At 44.8% G+C, this 24,767-nt stretch overlaps 1 protein-coding gene across 6 annotated transcripts in view; it reads left to right on the top strand.

Moving 5' to 3' along the window:
• Window positions 1-24,767, top strand: part of LOC147035631 (dynamin-1-like) — a 200,182-nt gene that overhangs the window by 111,130 nt on the left and 64,285 nt on the right. For 3 of the 6 annotated variants that reach the window (XM_085845532.1, XM_085845540.1, XM_085845565.1), the window contains exons 13-15: window positions 548-596; window positions 9,342-9,353; window positions 20,442-20,474. In XM_085845532.1, the coding sequence (XP_085701658.1) occupies window positions 548-596; window positions 9,342-9,353; window positions 20,442-20,474 (94 nt within the window). The remainder of the gene's footprint in view (window positions 1-547; window positions 597-9,341; window positions 9,354-20,441; window positions 20,475-24,767) is intronic. The other 3 variants (XM_085845574.1, XM_085845547.1, XM_085845556.1) reach the window with 1 other exon arrangement.

Raw genomic sequence — 24,767 nt, 5'->3', positions numbered from 1 at the left:
GATTATATGACACGACATCCATGACACGAAACTTCTGGAATTTTTTTTTCATACGACCTTTAAAATCATTATTTCATTTCAATTGAATTATAAACTTAAACACTGTGTGGGATATGGTGTTCTACGAATTCTCTAGTTATTTAGTAAATTATTTTGAATATTTCAAATCTGAAGTTTGCATCAGTGGTGAAGTGCTGAGGATACTGGCCAAGCATTCCATAGGTGGTGGCTTAATTTGTATATTAATTGTTTATTCTTAATTTCTGAAAAATGAGTTTTATCTCTGAGAATTTCCATGTCATTATCAGATTGTTTAATTTTTTTTGAAAGTCTAGAAATGGCATTAATGGGCTGATCAGCCTGCCATTCCTGGTTTGTTCTCCATGGTGTTTGCACCTTTATGGTTGCTTTGGAGATGTGTTTTAGATCTCTTGCCATAATTTTGAGATTGTTTGTTCAGTTACTCATAAATATTGAATAATGACATATAAACTATTCAGAACAAATCTTAACTATTTTGTATTTCCTTTATTTTGTGATGTCACAGTGCTCAGCAACGCAGTAGCCAGTCCACGAAGAAATCAGTGGTGAATCAGGTATGCCTGTGACCTTCCTTGTTTGCATTTCAGTCCAACATGCTAATATATTGTGAGCATAATTTATAAGGTATTATAAATGGCAGACAGGAAAGATATTTCATGGCAGTCAGATAAATAAGCAGGCATGAAGGAAAATGTGGGGAATAAAATAGTGTTACAAACAGCATGATTTCTAATATTTGTTATATTACATTTTAATGAGCAATTGAAGTTGAAGATTTAAGTTGGGGAAAAAAAAAAAATTTCCAAAAATTTTCAAAACAAACCCCTTTAGGTCCTACACATGGGATGGGTAGGTGCAAACCGGAAGTTTAGTTCGATTCCACAAGAGTTTGAGGGAGTTGTTCAGTGACGTGATAAGACATGATACAGATGTATATCTCTGAAGATTATTTTGATCAAGGTGTGACCAAAAAGGTCAGTGAATGGTGCCGCTACTAATGAATGCGTAAACATTGTTGAGGTCAGTGGGTGGGGCTTATTTTGTTAACCCTCTCATATACCAGCACGCAACAAATCCCATTTTACGATGCGCCATTGTGCCGTGGCATTGCTTTGTGTGAGCATGCGTTTGTGGCCTCTGCTGCTTTTGTAGAAAATGTCGAAGTTTAAGCAATGTGCAAACATGAAATAATAAAATAAAACTTGGCAAGACACGTTTATATATACATATATATTGTTGCGAATTCGCGCCCGCTGGCGTGCGAACGGCCACGTAACTCGAATCGCGTCACGTCGCCCACCGGACGGACAATTCTGTCGTGACCCTCTCGGACTAACGCCGGGAACTAGTCACGGGTGGGCCTTTTGGCCTCACCACGATCGTGCCAATCGGCCCCCCGCGTGGGATAGGGTTGTTCGCCAAATTCGACCTACCTAAGTACCCACTCGGAGGGTAGACCGGGCGATCGCACCTCGCCGCAGGTCGACTCCGGACAAGGGCCACTTAAGCGACCCGTTCCGTACTATCGGGATAACCGAGCGGTGTTAACGTCGACCTCGACGGTTCCGATTAATTATCGGGCGTATTAAGCCCACTACCAACCCTTTACGTGAAGCAAGATGGAGATTCAATTAAAGAAAAGACGAAGCGAAACGGGAAAACAGTTCAACATAAGGCACATTTATTCCGCGGCACACGGAAAGCACACATATACAATGACAACAATTATGCACCAAAAGCAGATGTTACAAAAGAAACGCAACAATGCAGATCTACTACCGAGTAAAAGGGGGGAATTGTTGATGCTCTGGGGAAAGAGGATAGCTGGCTTGCTCGGGTCCCGCGACAAGCGACTCCGCTGCGACCTCGTCGCCGACCGCCGTCTTCCTTTCCTCGGACCCGAGGTATCCGGTCCCCTCCGCAATTCTCCTCAGCCGCCGCTGCGCTCCGACGAGCAACAGCCTTGCACCGGACTCGAACTTCTCCCCGACTCCAAGCTCTGCTGCGCTCGACGCTCCTCTCCTCAACTCCACTCCACTCCAACTCGCCTTGACCGAAAAACTCTTCTCCAACTCGCCTTGACCGAAAAACTCTTCTCCAACTCGCCTTGACCGAAAAACTCTGACTGAATTTGCCCTGCGCTCGGTGCTTTATAGTGGTGTAGGAGATCCCATATGCAAATTTCTGGATCAGAACGAGCTTGGGGGTGGAGCCACACTCGCCCATTGGACGGAGAAAAAGGGGCGTGAATCTTTCCTGATCCTCGAATTTGCATATATCGATTCTACTCCGACGCGCCTGGAGGCGGGGCCAAACCACCCCGCGCTTGCTGATTGGACGGATCAGAAGTGGGCGTGTATCATTCCTGATCCGACTTCTCCTCGGAAAGGCCGCACTTTGTACCCGCGGCTCGGCTCGCGCCCTGTACGGGTCCAGGACAGCCTGACGCTTGGTGCCCACAAGGGGTGCGGGAATGGCCGCAGAAGGAGAGGCGAAGGTGGTGGAGGGTCCAAAGTGCTGGTCCATGGCCACGGTGACGCTTGGAATGGCGGTGATGCGATGTTTGCGGGAGCGAGCTGTGAAGGTAAAGGTCGTGGCTGTTGGCATTGTTGTTGTTGTGAAGTGGCGTTGCGGTTGGTGGTTGTTGTGTGATGGTGGTTGAGACGTGGTTGGTTCAAAATAAAGATAGAACAGAAAAACGGCTATCTTAAAGGGTCGCAGCCCGAATGAATCACATTTATTCCCTCTAAACAACGGGTTTGGGGCTAACTACACATGTACTTACAGAGATATCTCACCTACGGGACCTGAATGGTGGTTTGCGAATTTGCTCAACCACAACTATATATATATATATATATATATATATATATATATATATATATATATATATATATATATATATATATATATATATATATATATATATATATATATATATATATATATATATATTTCCAGCTGTGTGTGTGTGTGTGACAGCTGTTTCTCGACAACCACTAGTCCGATATAATTGAAACTTGCGAGGTATATTGCTGGGGCACCCTGTGGATGTGCCTTTTCAAGGTTTGATATTAATCGGATAAGTGCTTCCCAAGTTATGGCCATTTATTTACCAACCAATGAAAGGACTCGTTGCTGCGTAGGCGAGGCTGCATAGTCCGGTGCGCGGCCGGCGGACGATGACGTCACGTGCCATGCCGGTTACGATGGGGATCGGTGCCTTAGTTACCGTGGCGTAGGAGCGGCAATGGTCAATGGCAGCGAATGTCATGGCAAGCAAAGACAGGGAGGTAAACTTGATTTTAATTTGGATTTTAATTAACTCCGTGTGTGTGTAAGTATCACAGCAGTTGTTACTTCAATTCAAGCGATAATTCGTGGAATGCATGTGAACATTCCGTACGGGCACGCACCACTTCTGGATCGTGATGACTTAATGTATTCTAATAATTTATCGATTTGTTATGCGCATTTATAGATAAACACAATGCCCCAATCCAGTCATCGTTTACGAAAGCGAAGGAACGGCCTGTGTGGTTGTTTGAAGGTTTTTTTTGTTTGTTATTTTTTGGGGGTGGTTGCCCGTATGGGCACGCGAGAGTGAAGGAACGGCCTGTGTAGTTGTTGTTTGTGGCTCGCGGCTTGGAATTTTTTTTTTTTTGCACATATGGCCACGCACGTACGGGCACGTAGTAGTCTATCTATAATTCCAGCTGTGTGTGTGTGCGTGTGCGTGTGCGTGTGCGTGTGCGTGTGCGTGTGTGTGACACCGCTGTTTCTCCACAACTACTGGTCCGATCTAATTGAAACTTGCCAGGTATATTGCTGGGGCCCTGTGGATGTGCCTTTTCAAGGTTTGATATTAATCGGACAAGTCCTTCCCAAGTTATGGCCATTTATTTACCAACCAATGACAAGACACGTTGCTGCGTAGGCGTGGCTTATGGGGAAGAGAACCTCAGCCGCGTTCCCCATTACAGGTTACAACGTACGGACTTCCGGATAGTGATGACTTCGTGTATTCTAATAATTTCTCGATTTCTTATGCGCATTTATAGATAAACACAATTCCGCAATCCAATCGTCGTTTACGAGAGCGAAGGAGGACGGCCTGTGTGGTTGTTTGAAAGTTTTTTTTTTTAATTTCTTTTTTTTTTTTGCACGTACTTTTTTTTTCTTTTGTTTTTTTTCTTTCTCTTCTCTTCTCTTTGTGTTTTTCCTTGCGATAACATTGCGAAAAGGCAAAATACGTTGGCGCTAATTGAATAATTGGCCATTAAAACAAAATTGCGAATAATCGTAACTGCGATATGCGAACTTCCGGACAGTGAGGACTTAACTTCCGGATAGTGACGACCTACTGTATTCTTTGTCGATTTTTTTTTTCTCGATTTATCGACTTACTGTATTCTTTCTTTCTCGATTTCTGTACTTTCTCGATTTCTGTATTTTCTCAATCTCTTTCTCGATTTCTTCTGCGCATTTATAGATAAACACAATGCCCCAATCTCGTCGTCGTTTACAACAGCGAAGGAACGGCCTGAGTGGTTGTCTGAAAGTATTTTTTTTGGTTTGCACGTACGGTGACGCACGTACGGGCACGCATGTGAGAGCGAAGGAACGGCCTGTGTGGTTGTTTCTGGCAAGCGGTTTTAAAGTTGTTTTTTTTTGTTGTTTTGTTTTTTTGCACGCGCAACCATGCACGTACGACCATGCACGTATGGGCACGTACTACTATATCTAATGTTCCAGCATGGAAGGGCTTGCTGCATTCACCTCATTACACGTCTCCACAGCGACACAAGCTTGTTTTAACTGAGGATAATGACTGTACGTGAGTTGCGCTGTTGTCATGATTTACACCAATCATAACACAAACATTTCTTTTGCACATATTTATTTGTAATGTCTGTGATATTACATCTTTATAAGCAATTGAAGTTGAATATTCAAGTTGGAAAAAAAAATTATTTTTGTTTTAAACCCCTTTCGGATATATACACAAGAAATACATTTTTGTGATCACAGCATATCATACTCCTCGTTATAATGACATTCATTTTGATAAGATTCCTTCATATTATGAAGAAGACAAAGATTATTTGTAATTCCAGCTACCACTAAAGGTGACCCTTTCCACCCGAGGGTGGGAGTGCACGCTTGAATATATTATGGTTTAAAATTAGGGTGGTTGGGATTATACAGTGCCAATAGAAAGTTTACACCCCATTTCAGAATTATCACCTTTTTTGCCTTGTAGCCTGGAATTATGTTGCATTAAATCAGACTTTTCCCACCTTTATTTACACATCGTGACCCACAACTACGAAGTGAGAAACAAATTCCAGAAAATTGATTAAAAATACAAAACTAGAATTTTTTGGTTGGACAAGTGTCCGCCCTCCTTATAAATAGCAATTGTAAATTAGATCAGGTGTAACCAATCACCTTCAAATTCACAAACCAAGTTAAATGGTCCCACCTGTGTTAAATTGAAGTTCTTCTGATTATTTCAGAATAAAATCAGCTGTTCCTGTAGGTTTCCTCTGCTGGTTAGTGCATTTCATGCAAAGACTCAAACATGAGCATCAAGGAGCTTTCAAATGACCTCCGGTAGAGAGTTGTGGAAAGGCACGCATCAGGGGAGGGGTATAAAAATATTTCAAATGCCTTGAATATACCTTGGAGCACAGTCAAGACAATCATTAAGAAGTGGAAGGTGTATGGTCCCACCAAGACCCTTCCTATATTGGGCCTTCCCTCCAAACTGGATGACCAAACAAGGAGGAGACTGATCACAGAGGCATCCAAGAGGCCAAACACAACTTTGAAAGAGATGCAGGCCTTTATGGCTAAGACTGGTCACTGTGTGCATGTGACAATAATATCCCAAGCACTCCACAAGTCTGGCCTGTACGGTAGGATGGCAAGAAGGAAGCCATTACACAAAAAAAGCCCATCTTGAGTCCCATTTGAGGTATGCAAAAAAACCACTCTGGAGATTCTGAAGCCAGGTGGCAAAAAATGTTGTGCTCTGACAAAACGAAGATGGAACTTTTTGGCCAAAATGCAAAATGTTACGTTTGGCACAAACCCAACACAGCACATCGCCCAAGAACACCATCCCTACTGTGAAGCATGGTGGTGGCAGCATCATGTTTTGGGATGTTTCTCATCAGGAGGGACTGGGGCACATGTTAGGATAGAAGGGAAGATGGATGGAGCAAAATACAGAAAAATCCGAGAGGAAAACCTGCTGCCCTCTGCAAGAAAGCTGAAATTGGGACGGAAGTTCACCTTTCAGCATGACAACGACCCAAAGCACACAACCAAAGCTACACTGGAGTGGCTAAGGAACAAAAAGCTAAATGTCCTTGAGTGGCCCTGTCATAGCCCCAACCTAGATCCAATCGAAAATTTGTGACATGACTTGAGGATTGCTGTCCATCATCGCCCCCACACAACTTGACTGAGCTTGAACAATTTCTTACAGAAGAATGGGCAAATATTGCCCAATCAAGGTGTGCACAGTTGGTCGAGACCTATCCCCACAGACTCACAGCTATAATTTCTGTCAAAGGTGCTTCCATCAGGTATTAACTCAGGGAGGTGGACACTTATTCAACCAAGATATTCCAGTTTTGTATCTTTATTTAATATTCTGAATTTTGTCGAATTTGTTTTTCATTTTGAAGTTGTGGGTTAAGGCCCGGTCACACCTTGACGTTTTAGCCAACGTATGCCGATTTTTGAATTTTTTTTCTAAAACGCTGGCACACGTTGAATACGTTATGGGTAAGTTTTGATAACATTGAGAGCACGCTGAAAAACACTGCCATACGTCGTTGTACGCTGGCTTTAAACGTTGTACTTTTTGGTTGTCCTCAAATTTTTTCATGCTTGAAATTTCACGACGTATGCCGGCGTATGACTCACACGTTCCGCTACGCTGGCCACAAGTTGTATGCACGGTCTGCGATCGTTGACAGACGTCAACACATGCTACTTGTAAGTTAATCATAAGTTGAGACACGCCGAGGTAATGCTTAGCATACCCGAAACTAATTTCTAACCTATGATTAACGTGTTGTTGGCACGTTACGCGATCGTTGCCACACATCGACAGACGTTACTTTTAAGTTACTCATAGGCTGAAAGACGTCGGTATAATGGATCGTCCTTGCGTCAGCGTCCACGGCCACGGCCAGGACACTTATTTGCAGCATTCTTCAAACTTTTCTTCGGCATGACGAGGATGTTCACACGTCGATGTCGAGCTTGGCTATGATTCCAATTGTCCATCGGCAGCGTCTATTTAAAATAGTCGAGTTTGAGCGTTTTAACACGTTCAGAAGAAACGCTTCAAATTTCAAAACCCCAGCGTCAAAAAACAAAGGCGAGTGACAGCAATTTAAATCGTTCATTGTAAACAATGAAAATAGCTGAGTGGTACCGTTTAAAAGTCGTTGAGTGTAAAAAAATCCAATTGTTGAGCGCAAGCGTCTACTTTCAATCGTGGAGATGCAGCCATTTAAATCGTTGAGTGGCAGCCTATGAATAGCAAACTCTACGTCACTGGCAAAGATAAACTGCCGCACGATATGGATAAGTTAGGCTATCGTTGGGCATAGTTTGTGAACGCCGGCTACACGATAATTATTCGTTGTTATATCGTATCTATAAGTAATCAAAGCGCTCTATGCACATTATTAGTTCATTGTGCATTTGTCCAACCCGTTATGAATAGACCTAAATCGTAAAAACAAGCTATAGCTCATTGTTGAAAAAGCCCCATAAAAAATTAGCCGCGAAGAACTTCGAACAATGGTGAAAAGATGTCTCCTACCCATGGACATGCGGACGCAAGGACGATCCATCATAACCCACACCCTCCCCCTCACACTCACCTACTACTGCCAACATGAACAAACTACTACTAATACTAATACTGATACTGATACTGTTACTGCTGACATGGACATTGACTCAAAAAGGACTCGAAAACACTGTTGGGTTCCCCTTTTATGAGCAGCATTTTTATATACCAATTCCCAAAACCGCTGGGAACACGTCTTTTATATGGCAATTGTAAGCTAGAAACACGTTCATTTTTTTTTTTTGTCGACCGGAAGACGTCATTGGAATACGTCTACATACGTCAATGTCTGTTGGGACTACGTAAAGAATTGGTTCAAAGCACGTCAAACATAAGTTAGAAATAAGTTTCGCGTAAAAAAGACATTACCGCGACGTGTTTCGACTTATGAGTAGCTTATAAGTAGCCTTTGTGGACGTGTGTTAGCGTCCGCATATCGTGTGTACAACTTATCCCCATCGCATGCGGAACGTGTGTCATACGCCGAGTACGTCGTAAAATTTTGAACATGTTTAAAATTTCTTGACGTAATCTACTTACGACGATGTATGATAGCGTACTTTAGCGTTGTACTCACGTATACCAAACTTACTCATACCGTATTTGACGTGCCCCAACGTTTTAGACACATTTTTCTTAGGTCGGCATACGCTGGCAAGATCGCCAAGGTGTGACCGCGATGTTGACACTTCCATTTCTACGGCAGTTATGATTCGAATCGTTGTGCGTCAGCCTTTTAATAGGCTACGTCACGACATCGTCGGCGATGCGTGCAATGCGCTATGCCTAAGTTAGACTATCGTTGGGCATCGGTTGTGTCGGCCGACAACAGGTTCAGCATTCGTTGGTATAAGTTATCTATAACACAACGAAACGTTCTGTGTCCATTACCAATGCGTTATACATAAGACCAAGTCGCTATGAATACGTCCGAATCTTTAAAAAAAAACATCAAAAGTTCAACGTAAGCCAGCATTTTACATACATTTTAATACGTTGCCATCGCTGGCTAAAACGTCAAGGTGTGACCGGGCCTTTACGATGTGTAAATAAAGATGGAAAAAGTCTGATTTAATGCAATCTCATTCCAGGTTATAAGGCAACAAAAGGTGGAAATTTTGAAAAGGGGTGTGGACTTTCTATAGCACTGTACATTTTGTCTGTTGGCCTGAGGAAGCTTGTTTGGAAGTGGGTGAAACATTGCCTGATACCCAATCTGCTCTTGCTTATTTATTGCTAGATTGGCCGAGTAGGTCTAGTTACTTTTAGGTTGGATGCACCTTTGTATACATGTATGCACATTATATGGTAAACATTCCCACGCACCCCCCACCCCACTTTTTTTTTCAGCCTGAATTCACCAAGTGGTTTGTTTTGTCTTCCTTTAATTTATTTTTCTTCTCTCCCATCTTGCCAACAGGATGAAATCATGGTAAGTAATGGACTCTTCTTTCTCGTACTCTGAGTTTGAACATGATTGGGTTTTGCAACATTGTATAACATCAGAAGTAGCTGCACCAATTATTCATGTGTTAATTTTTTGAAGCCAAACATTATATCTGTTTGAAGAAGAAAAAAAAAAGAAAAGGTGAGGCTTGTACGAGGGTATTTACAGTATAGTGTACAGAGTGGCCACAAAGTCCCTCGGCATGTTAGAATTTAGTTAGAATTTATCTGTATGCTTCCCTCCATTCTCCGCACAAATTTGAGATTTTCTCCATGTTCTTCTGGACATTTTCTTCCATGTTGAGGGTTGGAAGTCATAAAAGCAGCCCTCTGGCAGCTGTTTTGAGGTCTTCAACTGTTCTTATACGGGGATGAGAAATTTCCTCTCTCACAATGCCCCAAAGTGAGTTGTCACATGTTATTAAGTCATGACTTCGAAGAGGCCACACTATCTCTGATCCACGTCCAATTCATCATCCACTGAATTAATCGTCGAGATATTTTCTAACTGCGAGAGCATAAAGTGCTGGTGCACCATCTTGTTGCGGATAGCTGAAGATAGCTGATTCTTAGCAGGATAGCTGATTCTTGACAGTTGAAGACCTCAAAACAACTGTCAGGGGGCTGCTTTTATGACCTACAACCCTCAACATTGAAGAAGATGTCCAGAAGAACATGGAGAAAATCTCAAATTTGTGCGGACATTGGAGGGAAGCATACAGATAAATTCTAACTAAATTCTAACTGCGTGCATAGGGACTTTGTGGCCACTCTGTATATGGTTTGGTTTGAAGGTGCATTAATCCTGGGAGGGACAACATTTGGCAATTGGGAGCAGATGATTGTGAACAGGCTCAACTTGGTTTGAAGTAACGATGATTTTCTTTTTATTGCATGGTCTTCAAGTTTTGATTCCAGATTGCTTTTCAATGAAAAATAGCATTCATTAGGAATACCTTGTTTCATTCATGAATTAGGAACTAAATTGTTGTCATGTCAGATTGTTTAGTTTGTATTTTTACAGAAAAGTTTTATGTTAGTCAATTTCTGCATCAAATATGTGTTCATGAGTGTGGTGTCCAGAGGGCAGTGAGGCACGTAGAGTCATGAGGGTTGCCATAACTCTGTTTATTGCGTGTCCGGATGTACACCACTGTAGACTACCACACGCCTCCAGCGGCGCGAACACCTATATGCATTGCGGACACGTGACTACCAACACCACTCCCCCACGCCCCCACAACGCTCTCCGCATTGTGCCTTGCACGCGTATGCCAATACACCACATTCCTCCCGCTTAAAATCATGATTATAAAATAACAATTATAATGATAAGCATAATAAGCAAAGCATACTACGACATAAAAAAATAAAGAGGAACAAAATGACATCAACCACGTAAAATCCTCAAAGTACCACGGCGCTCGATCCAACCCTGAGGTGATGGTCGGGCTGTGAATCACCCAGACGAGACGGCACAAAAGAAAACGTGCTTCATCTACACAACCTGTCACAATAATGCCGTCGTTATAATCTGGACCATAATTCAGCCTTCTATCCCCATCACAACATATATCGTGTTGGTGCGAGTGAGTGGAATCCCAAATGCAGTGGACTGGTGCTCGAGTACTGAGTTGCACGATGAAGCCAATGATGTCTGCAGACCACAATAACCATGGCCGAGTTAAAGATATAAAGAGGAAAGTTTGGGAGCACAGTATCACTATGCAGCAGAAGCACCCCCAGGCGGCCCATGCTTACACGCCATCCGGCGAGGTCAAGGTGACATGATTAGACGAACCTCCCGCGCCCCTGGCCGACAAGCTTGCTCGTCCCCCACGGACAGAAACAGGTAAACACGCTGAGTCCACCAGACATGAGGGCGCCGTCGCTGGCGGGAGCAGCAGGTGGGGCGGCCTTGGGAAGATTACGGCCCGGCCCCCGCGAGAGTAACGGGAGGGTGACGCTGAACAGCGCCGGAGTCCCACGTGCAAGTCAAACCGGCAATTAGCCAGCTGCAGTACCAGCAATCCCATACAAAACCACGCATCAAATCCAGTCGAGATCTCCATGCACGTCCACACGGACGATCAGCGTACACTGCATGCACAGCCACGTCATAAAGCAGCAAAAAATAAAGCGTCTGCGCAGATGCAAACTTCCCTTCACGTACAGCACGTTCCCACAGTATAACGTTAACACATGAGGCTGCAGCGAACTGCGGACTGTCATCGGAGATCGAGATCTGAAAGACCTCTTTATTCGCAACGATCGTCCGCGAGCTCTTCACATCAAAGAAAGCATTGATCCCAATCAAACGCATCTTGCTCACACGCAGACTGTCGGCATTTGCTTTAACAATTCCATGCTGAATCACTCGTGCCGCGAGAATCAAACACACAACAATTAACAATTTATGAACCACGCTGCACGCACGCCTCTTGGTTGCCACAACGTTGAGGCGACTTGCGTGCCGGTCCCCATCTGAATGTCGCAGAGGCCACCGTCGATGTTCGCGTTCCGCGAACTTCTTGAATGCGACCGGCTCGCTCCGGCAGCTGGCATGGCCTCCGTTGCTCCAGAACCGCATATCGTAGTTGCAGGAAGCAATGAACGGAAACCCATGTTGCATCGTCGCGGCTCCTGCCGCCGGGACCTCGCCCTCTGGTCTTGAGGGAGGCCCGGGCCCAAACAGAGGTACGGGGCCCGAAGGAGACACAGGTGCACCTGGGGGTATGCATTCCGAAACAGAAACCTCCTCCCACCGAAACAGAAACCTCCTCCCACCGAAACTCTAACCGGCCCGGCACGGGACGTCCAAGGCCACTGGCTGGCGCCAACCAGTCTAGCCTGGGGCTAGCCAGCCAGTCCCGGCCCAAAAGGGCGGGCCCCTCCCCTCGTACCACAAACAATGAGAGTAGGGCGCTTTGACCTTGGTAGACCACCGAGATGTCTGTCACAGCAAGTGGTGCAATCGCTTCGCCAGTGTACGTGTACATCAAAAAGGTCGTCTTGACCAGGTGAATACCGCGGAGGTCACGAGCGGTCCGTTCACCATGACCGACACCGCGGCCCCGGTATCAACTTGAAACACGATCGGTGCCCCGTTCATCTCAACCTCCACTGTCATTGGTCTTGTTACCTCTGGACCAATTGAAAACAGGCTTAACATCGGCTGCATTTCCTGCTCCGGGCCGCCGGGATCGCTATGCCCAGGCTGCAAGCCACGCTCCAGGTCGCTGGGGTCGTCCCGCACCTCGCTATCCAAGACCTTAACGGCGGCCCCCGCCATTCGACACACACGCTTCAGATGTCCCACCTTGTGACAATGCAAACACACGGTGTTTTTATACCGGCACACCCGCCACAGGTGCTGTCCTCCACACCCCCAGCACCCCTGTGTGTTCATCTCGCTGCCCGCGCGGCCGCGCTGTGGAGTGCGGCCCCGGCCCGCACCGAAAGGCGTACGCGTGGCCTGGGGCACCTGGGTCATTGCGTGGACCCCGGGGTCACCCGACATGCCTCAGCTGGAATCACCCGTCACGCCCTGGCCGGCGATGGCGCGGACATCTGAGTGTCTGCTCGACAGCTGAAGCAGTCTCGACCGCCGAGTGGAATGTAACGTCGACACCTAGCATTCGCAGAATCCCCGACACCATCTTCGCATCTTGCAATCCAGAAATAAAGCGATCTCTGAGTCGAGCTGGATGCTCCTCTGCCGTGAACTTGCAAGCCACGGCCGAATGCTTCACCCGCGCCACGAAATCTGCGACGCGCTCCTCCGCACCCTTCGTGAGGTGATCAAACTGGTATCGAGCCAGCTGCACTGACTTCTCCAGCGCCATGTGGGCTTTCATCTTCTCTACCACGTCCTGAAACGACAGCCCGTCATCACTGGGCTTGTCTGGCGCCAGCAAATCACTCAGCAGTCGATTAATGCTCCGCCGACAGCGAGGCGAGCAAGATCGACTTCTGTTTGCTCTCGTCAACCACATCATTCGCGTGGAAATAGCACCCCAATTGTTCGGAAAGCAATTCGAAGTCGTCTCCGACGAAAACGGGCACCCGTCCATGCGCCGTGCCCCGACCTTCCACCATCCTCGAGCCGTCCTGCCGTTCACTCGACGCAAATTCGCAGGTGACGGCGAGATGTCTGGCTGCAGGACTCGACCCGCACAGAAGACTGTGCGTGCGGCCGCGGGCGCGCGAAACTCGCGATGGGCTTCCCTGGGCTCCTTGCCAGGTGATCGAGCTCAAACCACACTAGTTGTGCTGATTTTCCCAGTGCTCCGTGCGCCCTACAATCCAATTGCTCCGGCCAAAGACTCAAAGTCAATACTGAGGGAAACTAGGCACTCTGCACGCGTCGATCCGAAACAGACTCGTCGCCAAGTGTGGTGTCCGGAGGGCAGTGAGGCACGTAGAGTCGTGAGGGTTGCCGTAACTCTGTTTATTGCGTGTCCGGATGTACACCACTGTCGACTACCACACGCCTCTACCGGCGCGAACACCTATATGCATTGCGGACACGTGACTACCAACACCACTCCCCCACGCCCCCACAACGCTCTCCGCAATGTGCCTTGCACGCGTATGCCAATACGCCACAATGAGGAATTGTCAAAAGTGATGCATGAGCAATAATAGCCTTATAAACACCTTATATGTGGATCGGCTCACTACGCTTGCCGTCACAGAGATTTACGTTACAGATTTGCTGTGTTGTCATGACTTACACCAATCATAATGCAAACATTTCTTTTGTACAAATTTATTTGTAATATTGGCAATATATTTATTTGTAATTTATTTTTGTAATATGAAAAAAGGTCCAAATGGTCAAGGGTCTAAGCTGTCTAATCGGTCTGAAGGCTGTAAGTTGTCTAAATGGATATAAGGGGTATAAACGTCTGAAGGATTTAGCAGTCTAAAGGGAATAAAAGGTCTCGAAAGGGTGAAGGGATCTAAAGCTGTCGAAGTTTACTAGGGTCTTGAAGATAAAAGTGGTCTTAATGGACTTTGAGTCTAAAGGATCTTGGGTCCTCGGGGTCTGTTGGGCCTTTGGGGTCTTTTTGGGTCCTCGGTGACTTTTGGGTCATCTGGATCTGTGGGGTCTTTTTGGCTTTGGGATCTTTTATGTCTTTTGGGCCTTTGGGTTCTTTTGGATCTTTGGGGACCAAAGACTTTATTGGGATTTTGGCATCTTTTGGTTCATGTGGGTCTTTTGAGTCATATGGGTTGTATGGGTCTTGGGGGTTTTAAATGATCTTCACTGGTTGAAGAGGTCTCGGCAGTCTAAAGGGTCGAAAGGTACATTCCAATAAACAACATGGTGGAATTTGTTCAAGAAAATTTGAAAAAGTCGGTTTGGTCACATACATACGTACATACGTACATACGTACATACATACACACATACATACATACGTAAACATGCATATGTTTGCTCCATTATCATAAGATATGAGTATTTGTCGAATGATGACAAAACCCAAATAATTGTGGTTGTTCTTATGTGCCAAGCTGTTCTTAATCAGTTCATTTGTTTTGGGATATTGGTGATGAAATTAATTTCCATATATTTTCATTTTTCCACAACTTAAGACTCCTTTCTTGGTTCAATCGACAGTGTGCAGGTTAGAGTAATACCAAACCCCATGTTCGCTGGTTTTTTATTTATTTATTTACTTTTACAAAAACATATTTGACAAACACATAAAAATCTAACATTTAAATGCAGTAAAACCTCGCTTCGCTGGACTATACAGCGACGGACTTCCTTCAAGTCACGCAAAATACATGATACCTCCTATGTCCGAAACTCAATGTGGAAGGTAGTCGTTCATCCAGTGAGGAAGGCTGAGGTTAAATGGCGTGGGGATTTGGGCACAGTCAGAGATCGGCTTCATCATTGTCTTCACAAACTGAATGTCAGTTACTTCTTTCCTTTGTCAGGTCAGGCCAGATTATATCTGTGACTTGCTACTGGTACCATGTGAACCTGTACTAACCTGTTTCATGGTCGGGTTGTCGACAACTAAACCGTCTCCCCACCGGGTTTCCTGGTGAGGAGGGTGTTTGGATATGGACACCCAGCAGGATTAAAAACAAAACCTGTCAAAGGGCGGAGGAGCTCTTTGTGAGCCAACGGCCAAACATATCTAGTGGCAACTGTGTCTGCAGACGTCCTCCTACAGTTGGGTCACTATTTATTAGAAGGTTGGTGGCAGGATTTGCACTCCAGCCACCATAAAACCCTTCATTCCACAAAACATTCCAAAAGCATAAAAAAATCTGAAAACCCACTCAGTGTTTGCTGGGGGGTTTTTTTGGTTTTTTTGCAGGGCAGCTCACTGGATGATGAGATTGGGGCAAAGCTTTAGGAACCCCCATTCCTTGATGATAGGAGGAAAGACACTGGGTAAACTTCCCGGGTCAGATTGCGGTGGTCTGTGGCGGAGTGGTGCTGAAGTGTCGTCCACCAGGCGGCAGTCTCATTGGGTTAACCTCAGGCAGTCTCTTTGAGTGGGTGCCTGAAATGTCCTATCCCTCAGAGAGGATGATCACCTGTCTCTGTTATCATCTGAGCTCAAGCATCTGAACATCGGTATTACAGCACTCTCTGATGTTCGGAGACCGGATTGCGGCAAGATCATGGCGGGTGGTTACACCTACTATTGGTCTGGTCGCTCTGATGGTTACCATGCCCAAGAGTTGCTGTGGCTGTGTCCAATACACTGACTCCAACGATAATTGAGATAACACTGGCCAACGAGCGGATTATGAGATGAAGGATTCGTCACTCCTTGGGTGTCGTTTTCCTGGTCTCTGTTTATGCTCTGACTGAGGCGAGTGATCTCACTGTGAATTATATGCCACACTCTAGTCTGTGGTTGATCAGTCAAGATACTCTTCAATTCTTGGGGGATTTCAATGCATTGACTGACACTGATAGGGATGGTTATGAGACATGTTGGTCCCCATAGTTCTGGAACTGTGAACCAGAATAGCACTAAGTTCCTGGACTTTCTAAGAAGTCATGGATTTGGGGTGGCTGGTTCAGTTTTCAGCGCCCACAGGCTCATCGCTGGACTTGGTGTTCCAACGCTGGTGGTGCGGAAATGGAGATTGACCATGTGCTCGTTGATGGTCCAGAACTGCAAAATCTACCAGAGTGCTCAGTTCGTCGGTACCAACCACAGGCTTGTTGTAGCAACTCCAAAGTTTCAGCTTAAATCTGGGAGAATTGTACCATCGCAGCCTGGGCTGGATGTTGGCAAGCTCAAGGATGAGAGGGTAGCTGAGGTGTTTGCGAATAGGCTAAGTCGGGATTTGGGGGGTCTGGATGCTTTGGGGAATCCTGAAGAGTTGTGGAGTGTCTTCAAGACCACGATCCTTGATGTTGCCGGTGGATGCCTTGGTACTCACTGAAGGGCTCTCGAAAGTGACACTGGATACCATTGACCAGAGTCACTGGGCCAGGCTTCATGGCAGAGCTCAGCTATTCAGGGAACTAAGGCATAAAACTGTACGCACGCTGAGGAATGACAAGGAGGTCTGTGTGTGAGGAATCTGTGAGGGGTAGAGCATCATCTGTGGTCAAGTAATTCTCATCCTGCAGGGGAATTAGCGCATTGCGTTCACCCAAGCCCGTTCCTTGGTGTACTGCAGTTACAGTGGAGGGTGGTGGGCTCTTGACAGAGGAGTCTGAAGTGAAGGCCTGCTGGGCCGGTTACTTTGATTGGCTGTACCAGGCTGACCCACCAGCTGTTGAGTTGGATGTCAGGGGTGTTACTATCCTTCTTGCTGACCCCCCCCAATCAACTGTGATCCACCTTCATTTTTGGAAACGCATGCTGTTGTGAACCGGTTGAAATGGGATAAAGCTCCTGGGATTACAAGGATGACAAGGAAATTATGTGCAGGAGGAGGCCATTCAGCCCATCAAGCCTGTGCCACACCAATACCAGATTTAATAAAACGGCAATACCCCTTCCCGTCGTGTGCAGCCCTTTGGCTGCTAAACTGGTACTCATTTCGCTGACCTCGGAAGGAAGGAAGACAGACTGAGTCAACCTCCCTGGTGTTAATTTGGCGGAAAACAGAGCTTGAACTCGGGACCCTCGGATCCCAAGCCACCACCAGCTTCTCTGTGGTAATTGTGGCATCCATGCTGAACTTTTCAAGGCTGGTAGAAATGCTGTACTCATGTCATTGCATGCAGTTCTGTGCTCTGCCTGGAATACAGGCATCATCCCAACTGATTGGAAGAGAGGCCTTGTAGACCCTCTCTGGAAAGGGAAGAGTGATCTGCAGGATTCCAACAACTACCAAGGGGGTGACGCTACTCTCAGTGCCAGGCAAGGTCTTTGCTTGGATAATTCCTCATAGGGTTTGCCACCATCTGCTTGAGCACCAGCACCAAAAGTAGTCAGGCTTTACACCAAAGAGGTCAACGATTTACCATATCCTTGCTCTTCAGGTCCTCACCTCATGCAGACGAGAGTTTCGGCAGGAGTGCTTGCAGCCTATGTTGATCTCTGTAAAGCTTTTGATTCAGTGAATCGGGATGCCTTCTGGAGGATTCCTGCCCTTCGTGGGGTGCCACCAAAACTGATCGATCTGATGTCTGAACTATACTCTGGTACTGAGAGTGCTGTCAGATGTGGTGGAACCATCTCTGACTTATTTCCAGTTATTACTGGAGTTCATCAGGGGTGTGTACTGGCCCCCACACTTTTCAGCACTTGGATTGGATTCCCGGGAGGATGTCAGAGAGATCAAGCTGCGATGAATTGTTTGCAAATGTCAAGATCTGTAACCTTGATTTCCAAGATGATGCAGTCATCTTTGCGGACACTGGATATCCTTTTGGGGGCCCTCAAGTTGCTGAATGAGGAGTCGGGGCCACTGGGATGATGGGTTTCCTGGGTCAAAACGAATATCCAGATTTTCAATGACGTCTTGGATGCTGCTCTCTTGTCTATACCTGTTTGTGGTGAGGATGTTGAGGACACATAGAGATTCACTTACCTTGGCAGTGATATTCATGCCTCTGCTGGCTGAGAGCCAGAGGTCAGTAGACATCTGGGTCGGTCCTGGGGAGTCATAGATTCACTGGATCATGGGGTGTGGCGCTGTCGGTACCTGTGCAGGAGGACGAAGGTCCATGTCTTCAGGGCCTTGGTCTTCCAGTCTTGCTCTACGGATGTGAAACTTGGACTCTGACCAGGGATCTGAGACGGAGACTCAATTCCTTTTGTACCAGGTCTCTTCGAAGGCTCCTTGGCTAGCAATGGTCAGACTTTGTGTCCAACTAGCGGTTGCTGAGAGAGACTCAAATGAGATTTGTTACCTGCATATTCTGTGAGCGTCATCGACAGCTGTATGGACTTGTGGCTCGTTTTCCTGACGCTGATCCTGCTCACCAGATTTTCTCGGCGAGGGAGCCTCGTGTGTGGAGGAGTCCAATGGGCCGACCATGTGCCTCGTGGTTTCCGCAGGTTGATCAGCATCTCAAGGAGATGGGGGATGGGCCAGCATCTTCCTGGGGGATGGCCAGATGAAGGGGAGGCCCCCGGAGTCCCGGTGGAAAGTGGACGCAGCGACGCGCTGCTCCGGCGCATGCTCCCATACCTGACTTGACCTGACCTGAATTACTGCTTTCTGGTTGCCCCTCAATGTTCTTGTACTTATTGGCGAGTGTGTAGTAGTCTGGTGTTCTCTTCTGATGAAGCTAACTTTTCAGATGAATTGAAACTTCTTGAGCTTTGACTTAGGATATTTAGTGTGGTGCACTGCAGAATTCCCAACATATTCCGCTGTGATAAATCAAATGTTCACGCCTTGCTCCAGTTTCTCGAAGTCACATTAGGTGGCCAAAACGGATGGATATCTTTGGAACACCTCAATATGAGGAGCCCTTCATACCCAACCCCCTCCACAACCTCCCATCCAGGCCAAAAAACTACTTTCTTCACTTCTTTTCAGCATATTCATTTTCACCGACAGCTTCTTTTTTTTTTTTTTTTTTTTTTCTTCCTTCAGCTTATTTATTGACACAGTGACAGCACATTAAATACAACGCGGGCTATTCAATCAGTTCTATTTCAAACAAGACTGCAGAAAACAATATTCTTGTCCGTGCTCAAGTGTATTCTTGTGTGCAAGCCACCAAATTATTCTACACTTAACCCCTGGACTGTCTTTTTATGAGCTAACTGCATATTCTGTGGCCATCTGAATGACAGCTAAGCGAGCTTTTATTGTGTATCGTTTACCGTCTTCCTGTAAATATAAATGCTTATGTTGATGCAAACTACTGCAGTGATGAGATAATTTGGGAAGTTGTATGTTGAAAAAGGAATGCAAAATGCCGCTCATAGTCGAGCAACTTTAATATGCCTCGGTCCTATTTATTTATTTTATCTATTTATTTTCCTCCCGATAAAATGTCGGGGACAAATGTGCAAGTTGGTCTTCCTTGCAAGGCGGGTTTTATTTTCAAATATTCAGTGAATTTCAAAATTTTGACGTTGGGGCAATTTTTACATAATCATGTAAAATATAAGATGTTTTGATTAACTATTTCTTTGGTTTGATTTAACCTCTTTCGTTTTGTTGGCCTGGCAAGATTTTGTTTACTGCCATTTCACACTGTTGCATTCTTCATGTTGGTGTTTGTAACAACGATATATCATATTGACTTCAGTAATTCTGCTCTTGATGAGAATCTTCTTTGGTACCTAACCTTGTGTACTTGTTTGCTTTTATTTAATACACTTTTACTGCGTCTTTTCTTTCAATGTACTTGCTATTGTTAAAATAATGTTGTGATGTGACATTGTGTTCTTTGATTGAAAAGGACTGAACTTTTTCCCTGGGATTCAATCTAGTGCAGTGATGGAGAACATCACGTCCTCTTCGGTCAATCATCCCACTTTTAAAAATGCAATGCAGTGAAAGGAAGATCCTTTGTTCATTGTTTTGCATGATTTCTTTTATTTTATCATTATTATTATTAGTAGTAGTATTATTATTATTATTATTTTCTTTTTGTTTTCTGTCCTTCCAGGCTGGGTGTCGTGTGCTGCTGTTTTCACAAATAGTATGAGCTAAGTTCTAACTGGTATTCAGTCCCACATTTGAAGGCCCGGTGTGTGCATGGAAAGGAGCAAATTTCAAGGTGTTTATCAACTTTAACGTTGTGCTTATTCCTGAAAGTTTCTTCGCATCAAAAATGGAGAAACCTTTCATCTATTGGCAGCGATTCGAGGCAATTTGATTTTCGAACCATTCTCGTCATCGCCTCAAGATTTTATCCAGAATACCTGGGTGTTTCCATTATAGTTTTATGGAGCTGCACATACCGTTTGAACCTTGCAGCTTCTTTCCATGGCACAGTACCTTAACTCGAAGAGCCTAACTAATCCAATATCAGTCAATGGGCAGAATGGCCAAAGACCAGAATAACTTTGGGAACATTAAGTTTGAGAAATTGACGCTTTATGTGCGTGAGCATTTACTTTTACCATGGAAAAACGTTTTGTGCATCGCCGAAAGCTTTGATTGGTGTTGAAGGCAATTTTGCAGTCATGTGGTGGATCTCATTTGCTAATTAGGGAAACTACTTGTTTCTCAGAATTATTGCACCTCAAATTAATTTTTAATTAATTGGCCATCCTGCCTTGTTTTTGATTAACTTTTTTCACTAACATGCTGATTTTGCTGTGTTAGGGAAATGAAGATAACTTGTAAGAGCAAAAGTTTGCAGATGTTAACATTAAAGCAGAATCGTTATTATTGTTGCCCAGTTTGTCTGAATCATCATAATGTGTAAGGTATCCACGTAAATGCTTATTTTGCCTGCCTGTTATGAAACCAGCTCACAATTATGTTTTTTATTGCACGATGATTGATTTTATAGATCTATTTTCATATACCAAGATAGAGTATAATTTTACATCTTCATCTGTTTCACCAAATAGATTAGTTTTGCTTTAATTGTAATTGTTGCTCATTTAATTTGCTACATTGTTCTTTATTAATGTACGAGCAAATACAACCCGTCGCTTTGGAGAGAAAGACAGAGACAGAGACTTTTCTTCTCCTTTATTGCAAGGAAGTTCGTACAGGCATCAAAAAAAAGACAACCAGGAAAGGAAGGGGTAACAAAGAAGTAATATTTTAAAGTTATAAATTGATTGTCAGAGCACCACCAACCGTGCTACAAAAAGATTGCTTCGCACACCACCGGTTTTTAAATAAAACAGGATCTTGAATTTCAAACTCAAAAAGAACACGCGATGTAACCAATGCTTTAAAAATAGTTAAAACATCATCAGCTAAAACGTCAGTGTTCTGCAGTTTTCGTTTCCTCGATAAATTGATGGCTAGTTTTGCCTCAGAACACAAAAAGTTTGCTAAAAGACATTCATTTCTGCATTGATACAAGACATTGAAACCAAATATAAAAACACAATGCGTAAAAGTCAAACCGAGCCCCCGGATCACACGCGACATATTTCCAAAAAGTGAGGCCAACCTTGAACATTCAATGAAAATGTGAAAAATGGTCTCTGAGGTGTCGCAAAAGGGGCACAATTCCGAGTTTTCAGGACATATACGGTGGGACAGGATGTTACAAGGCAGGATGTTGTGCGCTAGCCGCCATTGTAGATCGCCTGAGCGCTTGACAATCGGTTCTTTATACATCACCTGCCATTTAATTTTTGTGGAAACGTTAGCTTGAAGCAGCGCTCGCCAATGAGCTTGTGGCTCTGCGGGTTTGCCAGGAAAAAGGGTGAGAACACATAGATTGTACACTGAGGATTTCTCCATTTGGTTAAGAAAACCTAAAACTTTGAAGTAAAATTAAAAGATTTGGGAAAGGACATTGGGGTAAATTGAGGGCAGCTTCTATGTCTGGGTCCCATTTTAACCCGGTTTGCTTAAAAGTCCGTAAAATCACAGAGAAAATTCTGCCAATAACTCTGATGGACCTCACACTGGTGGCCACGGCAATATCAGCAGCTGGCTTCCATCTATGTACATGGGGGTTCCTGAGGTGTTTTACTCTGGTGATGCCGACATAAATAAACTTTTGCATGAAAGATCTGTCACTACAGACCCCATCAAAAAAAATTTTTTTAAATATTGGTTCATTTAAAAACATCCGAAGGGAGTAAGCACTGGCATCACGGCGAAAAGAAACAGCCTGCCATGCTTCCAGCATGCTTCAGTAAAACAGAGGGATTGATGTCATATCCACGCACTTCGTATCAAGAAGAAAAAGCTCGTCACCATAGCCTAGTTTCCTAGCTCACTTAAGCAAGCAATGGGCAAAGGCTTTCCATGGGACGTCGGAGTATGGAAGCCTCCGTACTGAAAGGAGGCGAAAAGCCATCACTTTGTTCGTCACATCTATTAGCCCCTGTCCACCTTCTGCAGTCGGCAGGCTTAGTATTCCTGGCCAGAGCCAGTGCTTCCCCCCCCCCCCCCAGAAAAAATCTACAAAAAAGCTTTGAAGTTTTTTAAGGATAAAAACTGGGGCCTGCAGTGCCTTAAAAACATGCCATAGCATTGATGCCGCAAGATTATTAATGACCAGAGTACGACCCCGGTAGGAAAGCTGCCTCAATAATCCCCTCCATTTTATCAACCGCTGCTCAGTTTTAGTAATCAGCGATTCCCAGTTTTTTTAAATAAAATCTTGAGTTCCAAGAAAGACACCACCGAGGTAGCATATTCCTTCATTGGTCCATTCAAGCTGCCCTGGTAGGGTTGGAGGGGGTTTCATTCCGTGGACTGAAGAAAAAGCTTTGCTCTTTTCCAAATTAACTTTAGTCGAGCTAGCCAGGCTAAATTCCTTGACAGACTCAACCAAAGCATGAACATCGTCATCAGAGTGCACAATTGCGCAGAGATCATCCACATAAGCAATGGTCTTTACGGGATTTTCTAACGGCAGAGGATAAAACCCTTGTAGCCGTGTACGTAAACGGTGTAGTAAAGGTTCAATTGATAGGGAGTATAGAAGGCCAGACAGGGGGCACCCTTGACGAATACCCCTGGTGACAGGGAAAGGCTGACTTGAGACGTTATTTACTTTGAGCAAGCTAAAAATATTATTGTACAATAGTTTAATATAACAAATAAAATTTTCCTTAAAACCAAACCCCCGTAAAACAGCAGAGAGATAAGAATGATCAATCGTGTCGAAAGCTTTTTCTTGGTCTAAAAACACTAGTCCAACATTCCTATGTTCAGCAATACAAATATCGATCATGTCACGTACAATATAAATGCTATTATGTATTGTCCTTTTAGGGATGCAATAACATTGATCGGGGTGTACAATCTCCCCAATCAGAGGTTTGAGGCGGTTGGCAAGAACTTTTGAGAAGATCTTGTAGTCCGTACAGAGGAGCGAAATGGGACGCCAATGTTTAAGTTGCTGGAGGTCTCCTTTCTTAGGTATGAGAGCAAGTATAGCCCTGCGACAGCTGAGTGGTTGCAAGCCTAATTGTAGGCTATCAATAAAGAGGTCAAGCAACTCGGGTCCCAACAAATCCCAGAAGGCTTTGTAGAACTCTGCAGGGATTCCATCAAGTCCAGAAGCTTTACCTGTGGGCAAAGTTTGCAAAGCTGTAAAAAGTTCGTCAACAGTCACTTCCTTGTCAAGTTGTTGGCATGCAGATTCGGACAAGGTGGGCAAAGAAGTGGTTAAGGAACTAATCATGTCTTCTTTTGTGTTTCTGGCACAATAGAAGTCAGAGAAGTATTGTTTCATCAAGCTTCTGATGCCTTTTGGATCGTGTGTTGTTCGGCCTCCTGGTGCCTGTCGCCAAGTTATTTGCTGGTTTCTCTTTTTTTGTGCTTCCAAAGCAAAGAAAAACTTGGAAGGAGTATCAATAGAGCTGTAGTTCTCCATTCGCAGAATAATTAGAGCCCCTCTGGCTTGTTTTGCACAGAGTTCAACAAGGAGGGCTTTCTTCGTTGCTATTAGAGAAACAGTCCTTTCAGCACTGGGAGTTGGAAGGCTTGACTGGAGAGACAATATGTCTTTGGCAATTAGAGATTGTAGTGCGGATTCGTTCTTTGTACAAAAGGAGCTATATTGCTGACAAAAGGTTCTAATATGGGTCTTCGCATTGTCTCACCATTGTGTGAGGCAGGAGTAGGAAGGGTTCCGTATTAGTAAAACTCCCCAAAAGGTTCGAAAGGCGAGAGAAAAAGCGTCATCTTGCAGAAGACTCACATTGAAGGTCCAATGGGGAGTGCCACGATTTCGAGCCGAGGAAAGTATATGAAGAACAACCATGTGATGGTCTGAAAAACCACTTGGGGTGATGTCAACATGGTCTATGACATTTAAAGAGTCATCATTGATGTAAAATCT

The sequence above is a fragment of the Eptatretus burgeri genome, chromosome 1 (genome assembly GCF_056783735.1).
Source record: "Eptatretus burgeri isolate ZD-2024b chromosome 1, Ebu_testis_v1, whole genome shotgun sequence".
Classification (NCBI taxonomy): domain Eukaryota; kingdom Metazoa; phylum Chordata; class Myxini; order Myxiniformes; family Myxinidae; genus Eptatretus; species Eptatretus burgeri.
The sequence above is the reverse complement of the archived record's forward strand: the minus strand, read 5'-3'. Positions and strand labels throughout refer to the sequence as shown.